This window comes from Macrobrachium nipponense, chromosome 26 (assembly GCF_015104395.2).
Source record: "Macrobrachium nipponense isolate FS-2020 chromosome 26, ASM1510439v2, whole genome shotgun sequence".
NCBI lineage: Eukaryota > Metazoa > Arthropoda > Malacostraca > Decapoda > Palaemonidae > Macrobrachium > Macrobrachium nipponense.
Window position 1 is genome coordinate 66,798,899 of NC_087215.1, and position 19,045 is coordinate 66,817,943.

The 19,045-nt window shown below is 33.9% G+C and overlaps 1 protein-coding gene and 1 long non-coding RNA gene across 7 annotated transcripts in view; one reads left to right on the forward strand and one right to left on the reverse strand.

Moving 5' to 3' along the window:
• LOC135200362 (uncharacterized) overlaps positions 1-19,045 on the forward strand; it is a 218,663-nt gene that overhangs the window by 134,918 nt on the left and 64,700 nt on the right. The gene's annotated exons all lie outside the window — the stretch shown is intronic.
• The window catches only part of LOC135200359 (putative polypeptide N-acetylgalactosaminyltransferase 10), a 33,257-nt gene continuing 25,364 nt past the window's right edge, over positions 11,153-19,045 (reverse strand). For all 4 annotated transcript variants that reach the window (XM_064228962.1, XM_064228960.1, XM_064228959.1 and 1 more), the window contains exon 11: positions 11,153-14,879. In XM_064228962.1, the coding sequence (XP_064085032.1) occupies positions 14,706-14,879 (174 nt within the window). In that variant the 3' untranslated portion in view covers positions 11,153-14,705. The remainder of the gene's footprint in view (positions 14,880-19,045) is intronic.

The window sequence follows — 19,045 nt, forward strand, 5'->3', positions numbered from 1 at the left end:
AGGTGAGAGGACAACTCCGGATGTATACAAAAGCACAAAGCGTATCCAAATATTTAAATATAGCTTGCTATTAAAGGGTATATATAATATATATAATATATATATATAAATATATTATATATATATTATATATAATATATATATATACGTACAATTAGGCTGAATCAAATGAGACGTTTCATCTGCAAGATTTCACGACAGAAGGCTGAATCTGATGATATGTAATCCATTCCAGGCTGTTATATATCTTATAAGAACTAACAAAGAGAGAGAGAGAGAGAGAGAAGAGAGAGAGAGAGAGACAAGAGAGAGAGAGAGAGAAATCGGCTATAAAATACCGTAGTAAAGTAGTGTAGTTAATTATATACTCTGTTTTTTTTCCATCTGTCCATCCGCCTGTAGTGTTTTCGCATGGTAACACTGCGTCCCGGGCTTTAAATAGTTACGCTATGTGTAAGTTTTATGTAAATAAAAGGATATCTGGGTGTACATTTTCAAATGAAACGTGTTTTAAGAATTCACTGTATGCGAATTAACACCGTTAATAATATTCGAAATAGGATATTTAAAGCCCGGAAAACGCAGTGTTGCCATGCGCAAACACCATAGGCGGATGGACAGATAAAAAAAAAAAAAAAAAAAAAAAAAAAAAAAAAAAAAAAAAAAAAAAAACAGAATATAGTTGGGCAAAAAGAGTATTAGGAAGTTGATGTAAGATAATGGAAAACTATACGCTGTTTTTTTCCATCTGTCCATCCGCCTGTGGTGTTTTTGTATGGTAACACTGCGTCTCGGGCTTTAGATAGTTATATTCAGCTTACATTCAACGATTATAATGATATCCTATTTCGAATATTAACGGTGTAATTCGCAAACAGTAAATTATTAAAACACTTTTCAGTTGCAAATGTATACCCAGATATCCTTTTATTAACCTAAAACTTACACATAGCGTAACTATCTAAAGCCCGGGACGCAGTGTTACCATACAAAAACACCACAGGTGGATGGACAGATGAAAAAAAAACGAGTATAGTGCTACTTAAAGAGCGGATAGGAAGAACAATCGTCTAGCGCTCAGTTGTGGCTGATAAACTCTAATTTTGAACCGGACTATTAATGTCAGATTGCCTGCCACTACGTTTGAGAGTACACTAGCTTTGGAAAACCTTTTTACTCCCGTATGTGCTCATCTTTATTCGGGATTCCTCTTCGCAACCTTTCCCCTTCGCATAGGTCAAGTCGGTGGAATTTTACATGTAGTAGTGTACCTACGTAGCGTAGGTACTACCGAATTACTTTTAAATTGAAATTCGATATGTAGCGAGAAACTCAATTCAGAAATGTAGTGCATCCCAGTTGCTGGCCGTTACCTCATCATAAAGCAGGTTTTTAAGTACTACAGTATTGATCTTTAGCAAATATTACGTTATATCATAAAAGCCACTACGACCGGTGAATAAGCCTTAGACTAATACTTCAAACCACTCCGGTAGGTAATGGTTACAGAGCAACTTTGACAGATTGAAAGATCCAATGGCACTTGGCAGGTCGTTAATTATAACGCCCCAGGGACAGATATGAAGACGACAACGCCCTAGGGGCATATTTTACGGTATATGACAGATAATGAGGTGTAACGGACCTCGGGTAGTATAGGTGTTGATGTAGAATACCCTTTTGGCTGTCATGAAGTTAAAAGCTGGGATCCCTTGCACACTCGGTCAAACTGTCAGTAGCAATGACAGTTATGTTAACTGCAGTTCTGTCTCGCCTTGCATAGGCGTTAATGAGCTGGGCTGACGGAGTGGAGTCTATATATGCCTGTATATGTGCCTGCTTTTGTCACATTAGTGTCTGGTTTCACCATGTGTATTAACTCTTAAACTTAGACTAACAAATAATTACTAATTTTCTGGACCACTTTCATAGGCTTACGCAACGTATTAGGCATGAACTATAGGTAAACTTTCAATATATCTACTATTGTCTACTAGGCCTATTCAACTTCATCTCAGCCATAAGCTAGCTATAAAAAGCATATATTTTTTGACAATTTGTGACGCCAGATAACTCACAATCAACTAATCTTGTTTGACAACGGAATGACGGCAGAAACAATCACGTGATAACCACATGACACCCAGGAACGTCAACGTGTTACGAACCTACCTTTGGGTTGTTCGATAGCTATCGACTGAAGACTGCAGTTAACATAACTATCAGGTCAACGGTTAGTTCAACTGTGGGTGTAGTACGGGTCCCTTAGATAATTTTAATACCTTCCACAATCAGAAATCGTACTACACTAGGCTAAAATGGCAGTTTCAATATTTGCATATAGGCACAAAGTTTATGCTGACGTTCTTCGTTAGTGTTATTACATAATTGCTTGATATATAAGCATAGTTTCCTTCTAATGCCATTTCGACTGAAGTCAGTGGCATTATTTGCCGAGACTATCTTTTTATTGAGACACTCAGTCGGTCTACACGTCTTTGGCAAGCTTCTAAGATTTTTTTTTTTTAAAAGGTAACATAGTTCACGTTTCCTTTTCCATTTACTTGTTACAGTTGACGAACCGTTCCTTCTCCGTCTGTGGCGTCCAATAAGGACAAAATCACAAACTGTTCATGTAGACAATCAAAAGTAAATGAAAAGGAACTTTGTATTTTTTTTTCTGAGCTTGCTTGGTGACGAAAACAAGTATATAGACCGATTCAGAGTCTGAATTAAACATAATCCCAGCAGATAATGTCATGGACTTGAATAGAAATATTATTATTGTTAATTATTCTGTGTATAAGTTACTCACTTATATTTTTTGCCAGTTTCTACATTCCAATAACTATCAGTACGTAGCAGTTTAGGAAAGAGAGAGAGAGAGAGAGAGAGAGAGAGAGAGAGAGAGAGAGAGAGAGAGAGAGAGAGAGAGCTCAAGTGTTACTAAAGGGTAATGTTGTATGTACGTAGTAGCAAAGGAGACTCAATACCAATAGACATTATGTATTGCACGAGCGGTGTAGCTATGTATATTGTTAGTACTTAACGAAAATCCAAGCTGCAGTTCAGGCAAACATTCATATATATTGAATAGGAACTGTGGAAGTGAACTGAACAATTATTAGTAAAAGTTATTTTATATTAATTTATTTACTCAAATTGCTAGTGAACACATTGTTGCAAAACTGAGTGTTCTTGCTTTTTTTATGAACTCTTATGAGACTATTTTTATTACTATTCCATTTTTATGCAATATTGAACTGAATCCAGACCATACAATTCAGTGCAAATGTAAGAGATCCTAACTCGAATATTCAGGGTCTTGGGTCGCAATTTCTCCACCTTCTGTGCCATATTTCCGAGTATGAAGTTTTTAAGGGATGACAGGGGTTGCAGGCAGGGGCTGAAGAGACACTGCGATGAACCTTTAGTAAAGCCTACAGTGTAACCCATGGGTGCACTGACGGCACTACCTCACTATGAGGTATTTCTGCTGGTGTATGTTGTATAAGCTAAAATACCTTGGATTATTATTATAGATTAGTTTAACCAGACTGCTTAGCAAATTATTTAGCTCTTACAGGGCTGACCTAAAGGATTTCTTTTATTAGTAATAGTTTAGCTCTTATTAAATTACAGATTTTTACAAGTTTTGGATATGATTACTGTGGGACGTCCATATTCGCCTTCTCCGGATTTGCGGTCTCGTGCATTCGCCAATTTCTCTATGGACCATACCTACCCATTATTCGCTGGAAATTCGCCTAATCGCGGTATTTTTCTATGAGAAATGTTCACAGATTCTTTTTTTTATCAATTTCATCATAAAATGCACATTTTGCGATAAAACTATTAAAAAAAAGGTATAAACAATTTTAGAGGGCTTTCCTGGAGTTTTAACTAACAAAATAGGCTTTAAGCATTTGTATAGGGGTTCCAACTATTCGCGGGGGTTTGGTATACATCCCCCGCAAAGAAGGGGGTTGGGGGACCACTAATATAAAATGGAGGTTCTGAAAATATATTTCCAGAACCGATTTGTTTAAAATTCTTTACATTCATTACCACTGAAAAATACTATTATTTTCACATTATCAATAATAAAAATTGACAAGGAACAAGAACTTGCCAATTCTAGAATATAAAATACATGATCCCATTTTCCATAGGTCCACGTCTTGAATGTAAGAATAAATATTTCAAGCGTAGGGATCATCACTATTGAGAGGATGTTCAACAAGATCATTAAAATTTCAAAATTTTACTTGTCACTTTTGATAACGAAAGGGAATAAAAAGCCATTAATGAAAATCAACTTTATTCAAGTTCACAACACAATTTTCCATTCAATCTACAAAATCTAACCATTGTATCCATCAATAACTTACTGAGGAACCCTGCTGTCATGTTTGTGTCTATAAGTAAAATCAAATATCTTGCTAGCAACTATTCTATTATGGTATATACTAAGCATGAGGACTGTGTAATTCTTAACATTGCTTTTGCTTTATTCATGTACATTCCACTAAATTTACTCTCACTAAATGAAAGCTTATACAGTAGCATCCAAGCAAGAGTGCATTAATGCTTTCGCATATTTTCACTTATAATCAAATCTCAAAAAGCACTCAAACACTTAATTACAGCATGACTAACATTAGCATCTTACGATCACTGGACGGACTTGTTCACAGGACAGTTACTAACATCTGTTTCTATAATGATGAGATATGATGTGTAAATGTGTACAATAAACTACCTGCAAAACCCTGTCTTGTTGATGGACAAAATGACCTTATGTATGTTGGTGAAAAATTACCATAACTAAAGTAAGCAAAAGTTCCTCATGTTGGGTACTACAACTAAACATGACACAATATTCAGTAATATCTTGATATGTTGACAAAACAAAACAAGGCCTTGTTTTAATCCTCTTAGGAACACAACCCATGGCATGCAACATGCATCAACTTTAAATTGAAGACTTGAAATAAGCTACTGTACTTCCAAACTGAAATTGCTCACCAAGTGGTGTTATTACCAAGTGCTAGGAAGACTAGAGCTGGCTTCCAGGTAAACTTGTTTCTAAAGACAAATAAACAAAATGGAGATGAGATTCTCTTCAGAAATGTTTTCGTCCAGACATGAAACTGATATGCCCTATTATTTGCATTAATTAAAACAGATTTCTAGATGGGACACTCAATCTAGATTAGAGGTAAAAATTTTTGTGGACAGTCTGCACTTCTCTATAGGCTAATGCAATAAAGTGTCTCTCATTTTAACAGCTTGGTTTTTGGAAGATGAAAAATTTAGCTTCCTAAACCACCATCAAGCCAGATGTGTGCAGTTGATGGTCTACGAGATTCCTCATGCGTTAAATTACTCACTTATTCTTATCTCCAAAACCACTGGTGTTTATGACCATACATTAAAGAGAACTAATCAAATCAGTCAAATCCTATGCCACCATACCACAATAAGTGATTGTCATACAGTTACTTGCTGCTCTTACAGCTACTCTGATGCTTAGAAGCATCTTTCTTGACACAAACACATTTTAATATTATCTTAACCATCCATTTCATGGACAATTTCTTAGCAGACTTTAAAATACCTGATACTTAATCAAAGCAAACTCCATAAAAACTAATACTGCATGACAAACTGACACTATTTTCATGATGTTGATGTTTTAATGGTGCACCTCTTTCAAAAACTACCACCTAATGTAGAGGGGCATTGCTTCCTTGAATTACATATCTGGATTCTCAGACACCTAAAAAGCAGTCTTCTCAGTAATAACATGAAATTTTTTCTTCCAAAGATATCGTAGTCTCAGGCTTAAAAACATCATACTAATACAAAGATTGTCTCATGTTCTTGCATAAGTCCCATATATTTATGGAAAAATATTGCGTTACAAATAGTACTACTGTAAAGCATGTGGTTGTCACCGATATAAACTAAAAGATGACCATGTGTGTTCAGCAAAACTAATACAGTATGACTAAAATCACCTTTGGATAAAAATAATTTAAAAACTAGTACTACCAGAAAACCTTAGTAGTCTACTATCTTCCTGTGAATATCATGGTTAAATCTAAAATACACACCCTAAGACTGTAAAATTAAAACTTAAGTAGACTCAAGAGTATCAGGGCTACATCGCCACAAGTATATGGCTGAATGCATAAAATACTGCCTTAACTGGCAACCAGATTTTATATGTTACTGCCTATGCCAGGTGAAACATCACTAAATGAGCAATTCCAAAGTTTGGCTTGGGTTCCTCTTATGACTAAAGTTGAAGCAAGTTTTAAAAAATCTTTGACTGAACAAGTCAGTATGAAGCTTGAAAAACTTCTGAATTTAATTAATGTATATCTGAAAATGTATTTAATCAAACAATAAAGTCCAATAGCAAAGTAGCACATATAACAAGGAGATATGAGAAAAAGAAAAATGCAAGATTTCCCCTTATTAATCCATATTCAACTATTTAATGGAAATCCTTTAAAACATAACAAACAAAACATGAAATGGTTAATTACAAAACGGTGGAAGTATTGCATAGTCTAGCCTGTATAAGTACCATACTCTTAAATGGTGCTAGAGCTTCTTTGAAGCATCAGTTTGATTCTAAGCTGCACTGCTTTTGTCCTTTATGTACTTTTCATCCTTTCAATTTACCTATACTCTGTTTTTTTCCATCTGTCCATCCGCCTGTGGTGGTCGCACATGGTAACACTGCGTCCCGGGCTTCAAATAGTTACGCTATGTCTAAATTTTAGGTAAATAAAAGGATATCTGGGTGTACATTTGCAACTGAAAAGTGTTTTCATAATTTACTGTATGCGAATTATACCGTTAATATTCGAAATAGGATATTATTATTATATAAAGCCCGGGACACAGTATTGCCATGCACAAACACCACGGGCAGATGGACAGATGGAAAAAAAACAGAGTATAGTCTCTCTGTACATAATTGTTCAAATTCTTAACTTCACCCCACTTCAATTTATATATCATTTAAGAATGAATCTTTCAGGCAACCCCTAAGAGTATAATGACTCGGTGGTCTAATTAAATGATTTCATACGTACTTATAATAATTACTGACTTATATGTAAGAAAGAATACATATTATAGGATAAAATCTTGAATAATTTTCAATTACCATATCATACAACAATTACTCTAAGCTTTTACCCCCAGCTATGCAAAGAAAAGTTTCTCCACAGAAACAGACATGCCTTCTCAAATTAATTTGCCACAGACTTGTGCACATGTCTGCTCATGATTGGTATGAAACCAACTTAAATAGTACTCATAACTCATCTTTCATCATCAAAATTTTTGCATTAGATTTCCCATCACCATGTTGGATGTGATATTCCTATCTGGTCAAGTTAATCAACCATTCTACACATTTTCTCCATCATTTTCTGAGCATTACTAAAGGTATTCTTCCTGCTCCTTTCCGTATTTATTACTATTCTGTCAAACAAGCCATCTGAAAACGTTAATCTATACCATACCTCAAATACAATTAGCCAAAAGATGTTATATTTTGCTAGTTTCGTGACACTTTCACTTAATATGTGTTACTGTTTATAAAAGAATAATCTAACAGGACAAACTGAAAATTAAATTTTCACAGATTTGGCCCTAGAATCTTATATACATATTTTACTATTACGAAATATTCCATTATATATCTGAATTAATTTCCATCAAATAAATTTTTCCAAGTAAGTTGACAGTCCAACAAAACAATTACAATATACTTAACAAAAAAAATGTAATCCTTCAAGCCATGAAAATTACATCTATAAAATGTATTTCAAACATAAATATAATTATTATGCCAGAGCTATATTTGAAAATGAAAACAGCATGCATAGTATATCATAACTATAACAAAGAGAACACATACAAATGCTGCATGTGAAAGTGAAGATACAGCTTTGCAGAGTGCACACACTGGTAAATATTGTCATAAATATATGATACTGAAAGCAAAATGGCCTTTCCAGCCTAAAAGTTTTGACTTACGTATTCATCAATATTTTCCTTAAAAGGAAAATGTCACAAATATTATAAATCAACAGCCAAGAAAATTATTCCTCCCATTTTAAGTCAAGGATCAAAGAAATGCCCAAAGTATAACTCCATTTTTGTAACTGAATGTATATTTCATCAAGTTGAATGGATATCACTAAAGATATTTTGTATGAATAAAAGTCCTGACTAGACATTTCCCTCAAACTCAGATTACAGTCAGCCAGTTATAGATACAGTTAAAATTAGATTTAAACTTCATTAATTTAAAACACAAAGTACGTACTAACCTCAATTCAGCATAGAAGTTTTACTGTACCTTTAATGAAAATTAAATTTTGTGCTACACCAAGCTTCCCTTGTCTCATAAATTAAAAAAATTATTATTCCTAAAAATAAAGATTATTATTACATTAAGCTGCTGTTTTTAGGTCTTACATACAAATTATGATTAAGCTGCAAGTGGCAACCACTGAGTAGCTTCAGGCTTATCAAATAGCAAAAGTTTACTTTGCCACTGCTGCTCAATGCTGGTGATACAAAATCTTCCACCGCGAATTTAATTATCTACTCTCCCTGCCTTGAGGAGTTGAGGTTCACTACAGCTTAGAGAGAACATTGCCCCAAAAGAATTTCCAATTCCTAATCATTTGCATTGATTTTGTTACACCTTCAGTTCCATTATCTACAACATGACAATGAGGTAGAATTGGACGCCACTCATTTCAATGAGTTGGTCTTAAAAGGACCAAAGAACCATTTTATAGACACCTTTCCTCTCTTTCCAAAATTATCCACACAACACTTCGGACATAACAAAAGAAAAGCTAATATGATGACTTCATGCAAAGTTCAGAGAAAGTCGATTCAGATACAATCTGTGTTCACTATAACACATTCTTTTCTGCCTTTCATAATGTAAGGCTTGTCACATAATGCATCACCAAAATCTTAAAAGCAATAACAAGTTTCCACTAATGTTTGTGAAATTTAATATCTATTTTTCATATACTTCAAGTTTTGCAAGTTACTGGTAAACCATGCTATATGAGCATTCAAAAAATTTCAGACCCATAGAGCTTGCAATGACACATTTAGCATTACTGATAAAGCTAAACTTAGTCTGAATTTACCAAATTATTTAACCTGCAAAATTACCTGTAAGTGATACAACCAAAGAATTGTTTAGAATCAGCACCGTTTGAAAGAAACACAAGATGCAGAGCAAAGTAATAATACCCCAACATATTTAAAACTATTTTCAAACATCAGGCCTAATACACAAACAGAAACTACAAAATACGATCTCACAAACTTACCATTTGTTTGATTTGAACAACAACGGAACTACAACAACTAAACTACAATTATGACTGGAATGTTCTGGCTTCAGACAACTGATTAAACATACTCCTTGACAAGATAAAATGGCACCCATGATACAAAACATTAGATGTGCTAATCAGTCAGTCCCAGTGCACTATCATAAAAGCACAAGTGAAACCCTTAAAAATCAAAACACCTTCATTTACATTAGTGATTTACAACCACAAAAGCATTAGAGAACAAGCTTCAGGCACAAAGACGGAAATATGTGTCATGGGAAAATACTGCACATGAAAAATGTCAACTTAAACATGGCACTTACCATACTATTTCAAAGTAAGATGGACCTATTCAAAGTATATACACCTTTATCTCTTCCTCACTTAGCACTAAATATAAATATGTACAATCAGCAGGAAAAGTGAGGATACAGTTTTCATTAGCTTTCGTTCACTGAATTTCCCATTTGTTTTTACTGAAAAGACGTAATCTTGCTACATTTACTCTAGATTATAAAAATACAATGCAAATTATATCCAATAAGTTGAAGCTGCAAAACAAAACTGTTCAGATGAATTCGTTAATAGAGATATGGAAGATAGACTGTGAATTTCTGATTGAAGTACTACATATCACGACGACAATATCTACCCATTTTCCTTCATGAATGGGAATATTATTGGATCACCGTAAGTGGTGGTCGTAATTATCTTAGTTTCTACAAATTTTTTTGTATTCCAAAGCATTTAAAGTTGGCTGACGTCAATGGCAGTCAATGTTGCAACGGCTACAATAGGTTGAGCAAATCTAGTTAAATCTGCAAGAGCGTTTTCTATGATGTGAGCAGGAGCCCAAGAACTTTGAGCAGGAAAGCTCAAGTCACTGGATACTGGCTTATGCAACAGCTTTCACACTTTGATTACTTTGACGTTTACGTAGATCAAATGCTAGTTGCTGTTTACAAAGCTACTGTCAATAAAAAGAAATCTTTATCAAGGTTAAAGTGCCCTGTCAGCTCAAAGATTTTCTGGCTATGCTATGCTCTCATTACAAGGAGTTTTCGTAGTTAGCCTACATGGCTGCATTACTTTGCCGCGAGGCTGAAAGATCTCCCAACACATCAGTATTTATTGCACGATATAAAACTTTTTATTGCCTGTGCAATAGATACTATTATTTGTGGTAATGAATATTTTTAATTAACACAACTATTTTTGTGAATGGAAACAGATTTTCAAAAGTAGGCCTACAGATTTTATCATGAGAACACGAATGACTGTAGCCTGTGGTTGAAATTTTCTACGGCTTTTTACAATCTTTGAATGTTACGGTAATTGTCGAATGAAGTCAAGATTACAGTATGAATTTCTTAAAGAATTAACTTGAATACTATTCATCGTCCTTTCAAATTTTATCTGGCATAGTGCAGCATGATCTCAGCAGCCATATCACTGTTTCCCAGGTATCTGTGCACTGACTCACCGTTCTTTCTTCTGCCTTTCCTCATCGCAAGTCCATCACCAATACTATAATTCTCTCTCTCTCCTCTCTCTCCTCTCTTCTTCTCTCTCGTCTCTCTCTCTTCATCTCTCTCTCTCTCTCTCTCTCTCTCCTTCTCTACTTCTAAAACATACTTTAAAAATATACATCACTCAATCTCCCAAAGAAAATATAATGAAATTAAGTAGATATAAATAGGCCTATGCTTTCACATAAGCAGATTTGCGCGCTCTCCCCCCTCTCTCTCTCATCTCTCTCTCTCTCTCTCTCTCTCTCTCTCTCTCTCTCTCTCTCTCTCTCTCTCTCTCTCTCTCTCCTTTTAAAACATATTTGAAAAAAATATTATCACTCAGTCTCTCAAAATATAATGAATTAAGTATCTCTATAGATAGACCTATGCTTACATGCTTACATTCTCTCTCTCTCTCTCTCTCTCTCTCTCTCTCTCTCTCTCTCTCTCTCTCTCTCATCATAATATTTCATTATTTACGGTATTGTTCCTCACGATTTCCACAGGCATTGCCTAAATTTTAAAAAATTTTCTCTCATATTTTAAGATCTGCCTTCAATTACACATGAATTTTACGTCAGTTTAGTGTCAAACATTACTTTTAAGGTTTCACAGTAGGTTTCAAAAAAGGATGATCAATATTCTGCTCTGAACTAACGTTACCAAACCAACTTTTAATAATTAATATAGAGCCTGTTACCTCATTCAAGTATAAATGATTATGGGACTTAACCAAATCTCTATGGTGTAAACTTATGGAAATCTAAAAAGCAACAAACACGAATGATTTTGAAGCTCCTCCCCCTTTTCTAGAGTTCCCAGGTGTGGCATTATTGAGCACTATGTGTCTGAAGTTTTAACAAAACTGTATCTTCAGTTTTCTTGCCGATTTTACATCTGAAGTGGTAAACAAAGCAGTTAATATGCCAAGCCCTTAGATCGGGATACACTGCGTTCTGTCTCACGAATTCAGCCATCATGAAGCTCTACTTGAAGATATGTGTTCAAAGTGCTTCAAGGAGACTTAAAAGATAACTCCCTGACTAATTTATGGATGCTATAGTGTTGAGAGACCTCTCTAAACCCACAGTAATCGTGTACATTAAGGGTCTTTTTCTGACATACTGGTAATTGTATTTAGATTTCACCATATTTGGTTTGTATTACGAGTTATAAGTAGGCCTTCATCATCATTAGCATGCCTTATAACTGAATGATTAATCATTTCTGCTATGTGAATAGCTAACATAGTACATGAACCACTATCTTAAGGCTAAGGCCATATCTGTGCTTCACTAAGACCTATGTAACAATGCAATACTTATGGCCACAGGCAACCCGTATACAAAAAGGAATGTAACTGTACCTGTTGTGTAATTTTATTAATCCTAGCATGAAAAAATATCTGGACTCTCCTAGTAAAAACATATAAATCATATAACATACACCAAAGTTAAACCTAGCTGAAATTCAAATCTTAAAAGAATACATATACTACTGCAAAAAGCTGAGCTGCACACTAAAGAAATATTTCAGACATGTATCTTATACAAATTTGATAGGAAAAGTCAAGTTCCATTTTGCTATCTCAAACTAATAAATGGATATTGGAATTACAATAGAATAAGTCATAAATGCAGAAAAAGGGAGCAGAACATCTACAAATTCACACAACTAACTTGCCATTTCATAAGTAGCATCATATTAAATAGACTTGAAAGGTCTTCTAACATGAACTCACTTCTCCACAAGGACAGCAAAGTCTTGGTAAATGACATCTTTAAGGTTCAAGATATTCCTAATACCACAGGGAGGGTCAGGTTAAAGGTTGCAAGAGATCTTCATTTTGCTTCAAGGAGTGATATAAAATCTGCCTTCAATGCAACTAACCCACATGCGATTTAAATTAAGGGAATGTTTTAAATAGGGAAAATTCCCAGAAAACTACTGATGGAATAACATGTGAATCATATTTCTACTGAGATCTCAAAAGTATCTATAAATCCACCAACGTTTCGGTATTAAGAGGAAAAGGAGCCAAAGCCCTGCCAGGTGAATCAAATATATATATTATGCAGATGTAAATGTTTTAGCAGAATATATGTAAAGAAAATTCCACTGCCATGCATGAAAGAACTGGTAAAAAACTTGTTCAAAAAGTTAAAATCCTGCTTATACTATATAAGGAATGTACGTTTCTTAACTAACAAACTCCACAGACAAGAGTTACCACTGGAAAAAATTAAGATTTTTCTCCTGTTTTATACTATCGTAATATTTTATTTTAATGAATGGCCACTACCTTCATAGAGAGAAATTACAAATACTGTACTGCACAGCAATAATACTGCATTATACTATTTCCCTGAAACTAATTCAACATACTAAACTGCACACTGGTTGGTTATTCAACATCAAAAGTCATACATTACCTTTTCTTGCCTGAAATTTGGTATCAAAGATCACACAATTATTTCTTGGGAGTCCTTCACTAATAAAAGGAAACTACAGTATTTAGAATATTATGCAGTCCTACATAAGGAAATTGATTGTTTATATCAGACATGTGTAAATGCCTGGAAAAATTCTATTATGCAGTCAAATATATATATATATATATATATATATACGTATATATATATATATATATAATCTAAGAAAGGAACTTCCTATTATGCATTGTACATATCTGGGAAATTACATTTTGATATGCAATCCCAAGTCTGCAAATTCATAAAGGCCCTTTGCATCGCATGATATTATTGGAGGCAATGATGATGATGATGATGATGATGATTTGACTATCCTAAATATCTGGAAAACTTGTTTTATTATGCAATCCTAAATCCTTGTTGATTACTAAGAAAATTCCATAAAAAATATCACTTAAAAAATATATATACTGTGCACCATTCTAAAAGCTACAGTATTTTCAACCGTTTCAATTAGACCCTACACATTTATCTACTAAAAAGCAATGTTTAGTCTGTCTTCAAATGCAGCAACAAAATTCTGATGCAAATTGAAGACAAAATCATAGCTCCTTAATCATTAAAATGCACATCCAAAAAGGATCTACACCAGCAGTTTCTATCTGCCATTTACAACAACAAAAACTGTGAGAATAGCCACCACAAAAGATATGACATATCTGTGAAGAGCAACTTCAAATACTGAAGTAAAAATGGTAAAAATAAATAGTTAAATCCACTATATCACTTTGCAACAATTCACACATAACTACAAAAAATTAGACTGAACTTTCACACATATTCTACCTAGGTGCGAAGTCTGCCCTAGAATAATGCACTCTAGGGAATTTTCAGTTTTCAAGCCATTACTGTAACAAAGTCGCTTAAGCACCTTCTAATATACATTATGATTAGCATATTTGAAGACTAAATGAAATGTTCATCAATTGCAACCCTATAAAAAGATAAGAGGACTAGAGGGCATTTTATGTAAGGACTCTGCTGAATGGCAGTAATGCCCTATCGTGAAAATATTTTGAATGACTGTCAAAGTATCAAAGTATTCACAACTCTGTTTTTGTAGCTCAATATAGTGAGCTTCATGAAAATACGTTATCATTCATCACCATCACATGCTATTTCTTGTTTATAATGTGGTGAGATCTTAAAAAAAATATTTCATCTCTTAGTGCATTTCTGGCAACTTCCCAAGCAAATACTTTTAGCAATTCCTACAGTGATTATATCATCACAATCATTTTCAAATGACATGATTTACATAAATCTGATGACCACTCAGCTTTAGGAAAAAAAATCCACATCATAATCTATAGGTTAGGCCCAGCAGAGTCCCAATTTGCTAGACGTTCAGCATCATACTTTTCAAAGATCCACTTCTGTGATTTCTTCTCTGGATCACAAGAAGACACATAAATCTCCTTATTCCCTGGGTTGCAGTCAAGGCATCGGGGATTCCCACCATGAATAAGCCATTGTTTTTCCTGAAAAAAAATCTAATATAAAATGTGGCCTTTCCAACCAAGTATTCTGGAAATTCTCCTACATCAAAGGGAAACAATACACTTAAATTATACAGATAAATGTTATGAAAGTTAAATAATACATATTGCAGTATACAAAAATAAATTTTGAAAATAAAACTAAATTTCATATAAAAATACATTATTTTATGATTGCCTTAGTCTGTTGTAGCACAACCACTTAATTGAATAAGCATTCCTACTTCCCTCAGTGCCTGTACAGGTGAACATGACTAATATGTGCACAGAGAACCAGCTGTAACAAAGAGGGGTAGGGAGGCAGGTCATTTTTGGTAAGTCAAATCATTCTTTATAATTTCTGATAGAATAAAAAAATTCTATTCTATTTTTACGATACAATGGTTTAGGTGGGGTGGCTTCAGTACCCAAGACCCTTACCCAGAAAGTACTTTGTGCAGAGGTGCTGGACCAGTGACACTGTTAACTGACAGAAGTACAACTAGCATTAGTTTGCACTTCTCATTCCGTTAACCCATTCAAAGAAATAGAAAATATTGATGTTCAGCTTAAAAGTGAGGCATAGGGGCAGGTAAGCAGGTATTAGTATCAAAGATTAATGCCTATCGGGCAGAGGAGGATTGGTTAAGAAAATGAGGATGATGATGATGATGAGAATCCTAGCACATGAAAAACTCATGGTATCCCAGTTTTTAGAATCATTTAACTATTCTATATTGCACCAAGTTAATTCATCCTGCAAGTAGAGGGCAAGAAGAAATGCAGTTTCTCTCTCAAAACCTTCAAAGAAGATTTCTGAAAGAGAGGCTCCACTCATGTTTGGAACTTCCACTGTGGAACTTAGTCCTGGTGTTTAATTCAAATTCAGTAGCTTTACTTCAGACACAAATGACCATAGATAAACATACATAGAGACATACATACACATAAACATATGACTAGTGATCAAACTAGAAAAGAACCAGGATTGACAATGAGGACCTCCAAAGTTCGTAATCAAGCTCTGCACACAATCAGTATCCAGTTCCACCAACAAAGGTATTAAGGAACCTCAATGCATACACAAGACAGGTGGAAGCCAGAGCTCTTCTGCTCTAGGGAAGTCTGGAGGCTGTGTAGACTTTGGCTTCATAGAATAATGTATATTCATTTACCTCTAGAGACAGGTCAAAGAAAATAAAAAAAAGCAACTTTCAGAACTGTAACTGGTTCCTGGCAATGCCAGTAAATGTTGCTTGACAACTCTCTGTGAAAGAGTCTAGCTGCCTGAGAATATAATATGCAATTTTGCCTTTGAACTGCAACTTGTGGGGGGAAGGATAAGTAATTATAAATACTAATACTATACAACTTTCAAATGTTATTTAATATTGTTCTAAAAATTTTGATGTCTTTCCACACAGAGCACTAATTTACAAGGTTCAATGTCACTTTCTTTTCCTCCAGATTTCTCCAAAATGTGGTTAGACATGTAATGAGTTTTTAATCCCTTCCACACTTTTGCTGTAAGTCTGAGTTTATCTCAGTTATATATTTGCATATCAATTGTTTGGACCCTCTTGTTTGTACATGCCTCACTACTTTTCTGATGAAAACATCTAAGCTTAAAAAATATCTGCCTACTATCAAGCCATTTGTAAAGCAATTTTCCCCGTGTATTTCTGCCATGAATCTTAACATTTTGTAGTCACACTTGTTTAAAATCTCCCATTCATTCAAGTGCATAAATACGTATCTGATGCACTTAAAGTTTTTCCTCTTATTACAAGAATTAGTGAAACCATTCTGTCAAAAACATGGTTATATAAATAGAAAGTCAAGATGACAACCCCCCAACCGTAGGTACATCATTACTGTCCTAAAGCTCACTAAGATAACTTAATTAATTCCATATAAGTGAGATAAATTAAAGCCTAACATGGAGTTTAATACTTACAGACTACTGGTGTTACAGAAAAATTATAAGGCTTACATTTTATAATATAAGATAACCTGATTTGCCAGTAGTCTAACACACTTTTTTGCATAGCTTTTCTATTCAAATCACCAGTAGTTTTGACACGTTCTGTAACTTTTTACAACAGGCAAAACAAAGAGAGGAAATTTTCTCTTAATTATGTATAGGTATATATTACAATAACGAGCCAGATTTACATTAACTCATATCGGAAACAAACAAATAACACTCAAGGGGCCATCCATTACAGATAGTAAATAAAAGACAAAACACTGACATTCATCCAAAGAAATGTGTTAATTAGGCTAAGTATAGGGAAATGAAATGGCAAAGCTTTAGAGAAAAAAAAAAGAACCAAAAGTAACTTTAAACTCCGTCAACCTATGCACAAGCAGATGAACAAGGTCTGTAACTGCACCACTTCACCACAATGACAATATTAACATTAGGCTTGATTTCTGCCTGCATTCCAAAGTAAAGTGTATGCATAAAAGAATGTGCTGCTCTTTGTATAAACAACAGTCAGCAATCAAGTGAACAAGTTTATAACCATACCAAAATCAACATGTAAGACATGTTTATGTCACATGCCAAGACTGTAAGGAGCAAAAGACATTAAAGGTAATATAAAACTGAAAACTTAATATTTAAACATATTTCCCTTTCTCTGTTTATAGTGTACATACATGTAACTTAGTGTTTCCTTCATATTCTACTTTATCTAACTCTGAAACTCCTTGCTACACTAAAAAAATGTCCCAAATTACTCTACTTAGAATGCAAAACATAATGTATCTGAGATAGCTTGTGCTAATCTGGTTTATACACATTACTAAATTAAAATCCAACCTTCTGAAAAGATATTGTAACAAAGAACCAAATTCAAGATGATAAGTCTGCAGTATCAGACTTCAGAGTGGTTGTAAACCAAGTCAAAAGAAAGTATTCAAAGAAGAGCCTCCTTCATATTCTACAAAGAAAAGGAAAAAGTCAGTAGTGCCCTACTTATTCAAAACTGAATGGAGTTGTCAAAACTGCCGTGATACTAAAGCCACCCAATAATTAAATATATCTCGAGTTCACTATGAAGCAAATGAAGGAGATTTCCTATAAAGAAAATTAATATTCTGACGGAAAAAGGGACATTAGATACATAGTTAAAGGCTGTTCTCAAGATAAAATCCTTATATTCGATGAGTTCTCTGCTTAAACTGTATATTAAACATCTGAGCAACTACTATGTAAATTTCCAAGATGAAGTCTGTTATCCCCACTGATACAAATGATGAATTAGGTCTAAAATTGTATATAAAAATAGGAGTACTAAATTGATTTGACAACAGTAGTTCATGTCCTTACAAACAAGACCACTAGTCTACTTAAAAAAAAAAAGGATCAATTTAGAATTATATTACTAACAATAGCTACTTGCTGCTTTCTGATATACTTTACACAGCTGATTTTGAAACTATTTGTTTCTTGATTTTATTTCTGTTTTTACCAATTTTTTTATTTTATTCTCCGTTCTTACTTTTTTTCATTTCCATGCAATGCATTTTATGTGTTAATTCTTAATGTGTTTCCTATATATACGACATATTTTATACTTGTTCATTATAAATGCATGAGACAAAACATAATAGTCTTATAAGTGAACTCTATTTTGTTTGACATGAGACTTTTTGTACGATTTAGAAAAATTTCACCACAAGAGCACGTCACGACATCAATTTCAGTTATCTAATCCCCAAGACTATCTGTTACGAACATGCACTGCAACGTGGATATAGTATGTACAATATCATCAAGCCTCTTTCATTAGCACTAACTTCAATTCGACATAATCCATGTACGTAAAAGATTAGTGCTTGTAGAGTAACGTTTCTACAGATCTTCTCAAGGAACTGCGGTTGCTGTAAATGCAAAATAATCATTGTGTGCCTATATGATGTACAGTATTATAATATATTTGACAACCATTAACACTTAATTTCATTGTGTAGTATTTTGATTGCTTACTGTATCTTCTTAAAATTACACAAAGAAATCATAAAACACATTTTTTTCTCAAAACCAAACTGTAAAAAAATATAATGCAGAATAATTTTTGTCAGTAACATCAATATATATTTGCCAACAGGAAGACATCAAAATGAAGTAGGAAAAAAAAAACACACTGGATCAAGGTAAA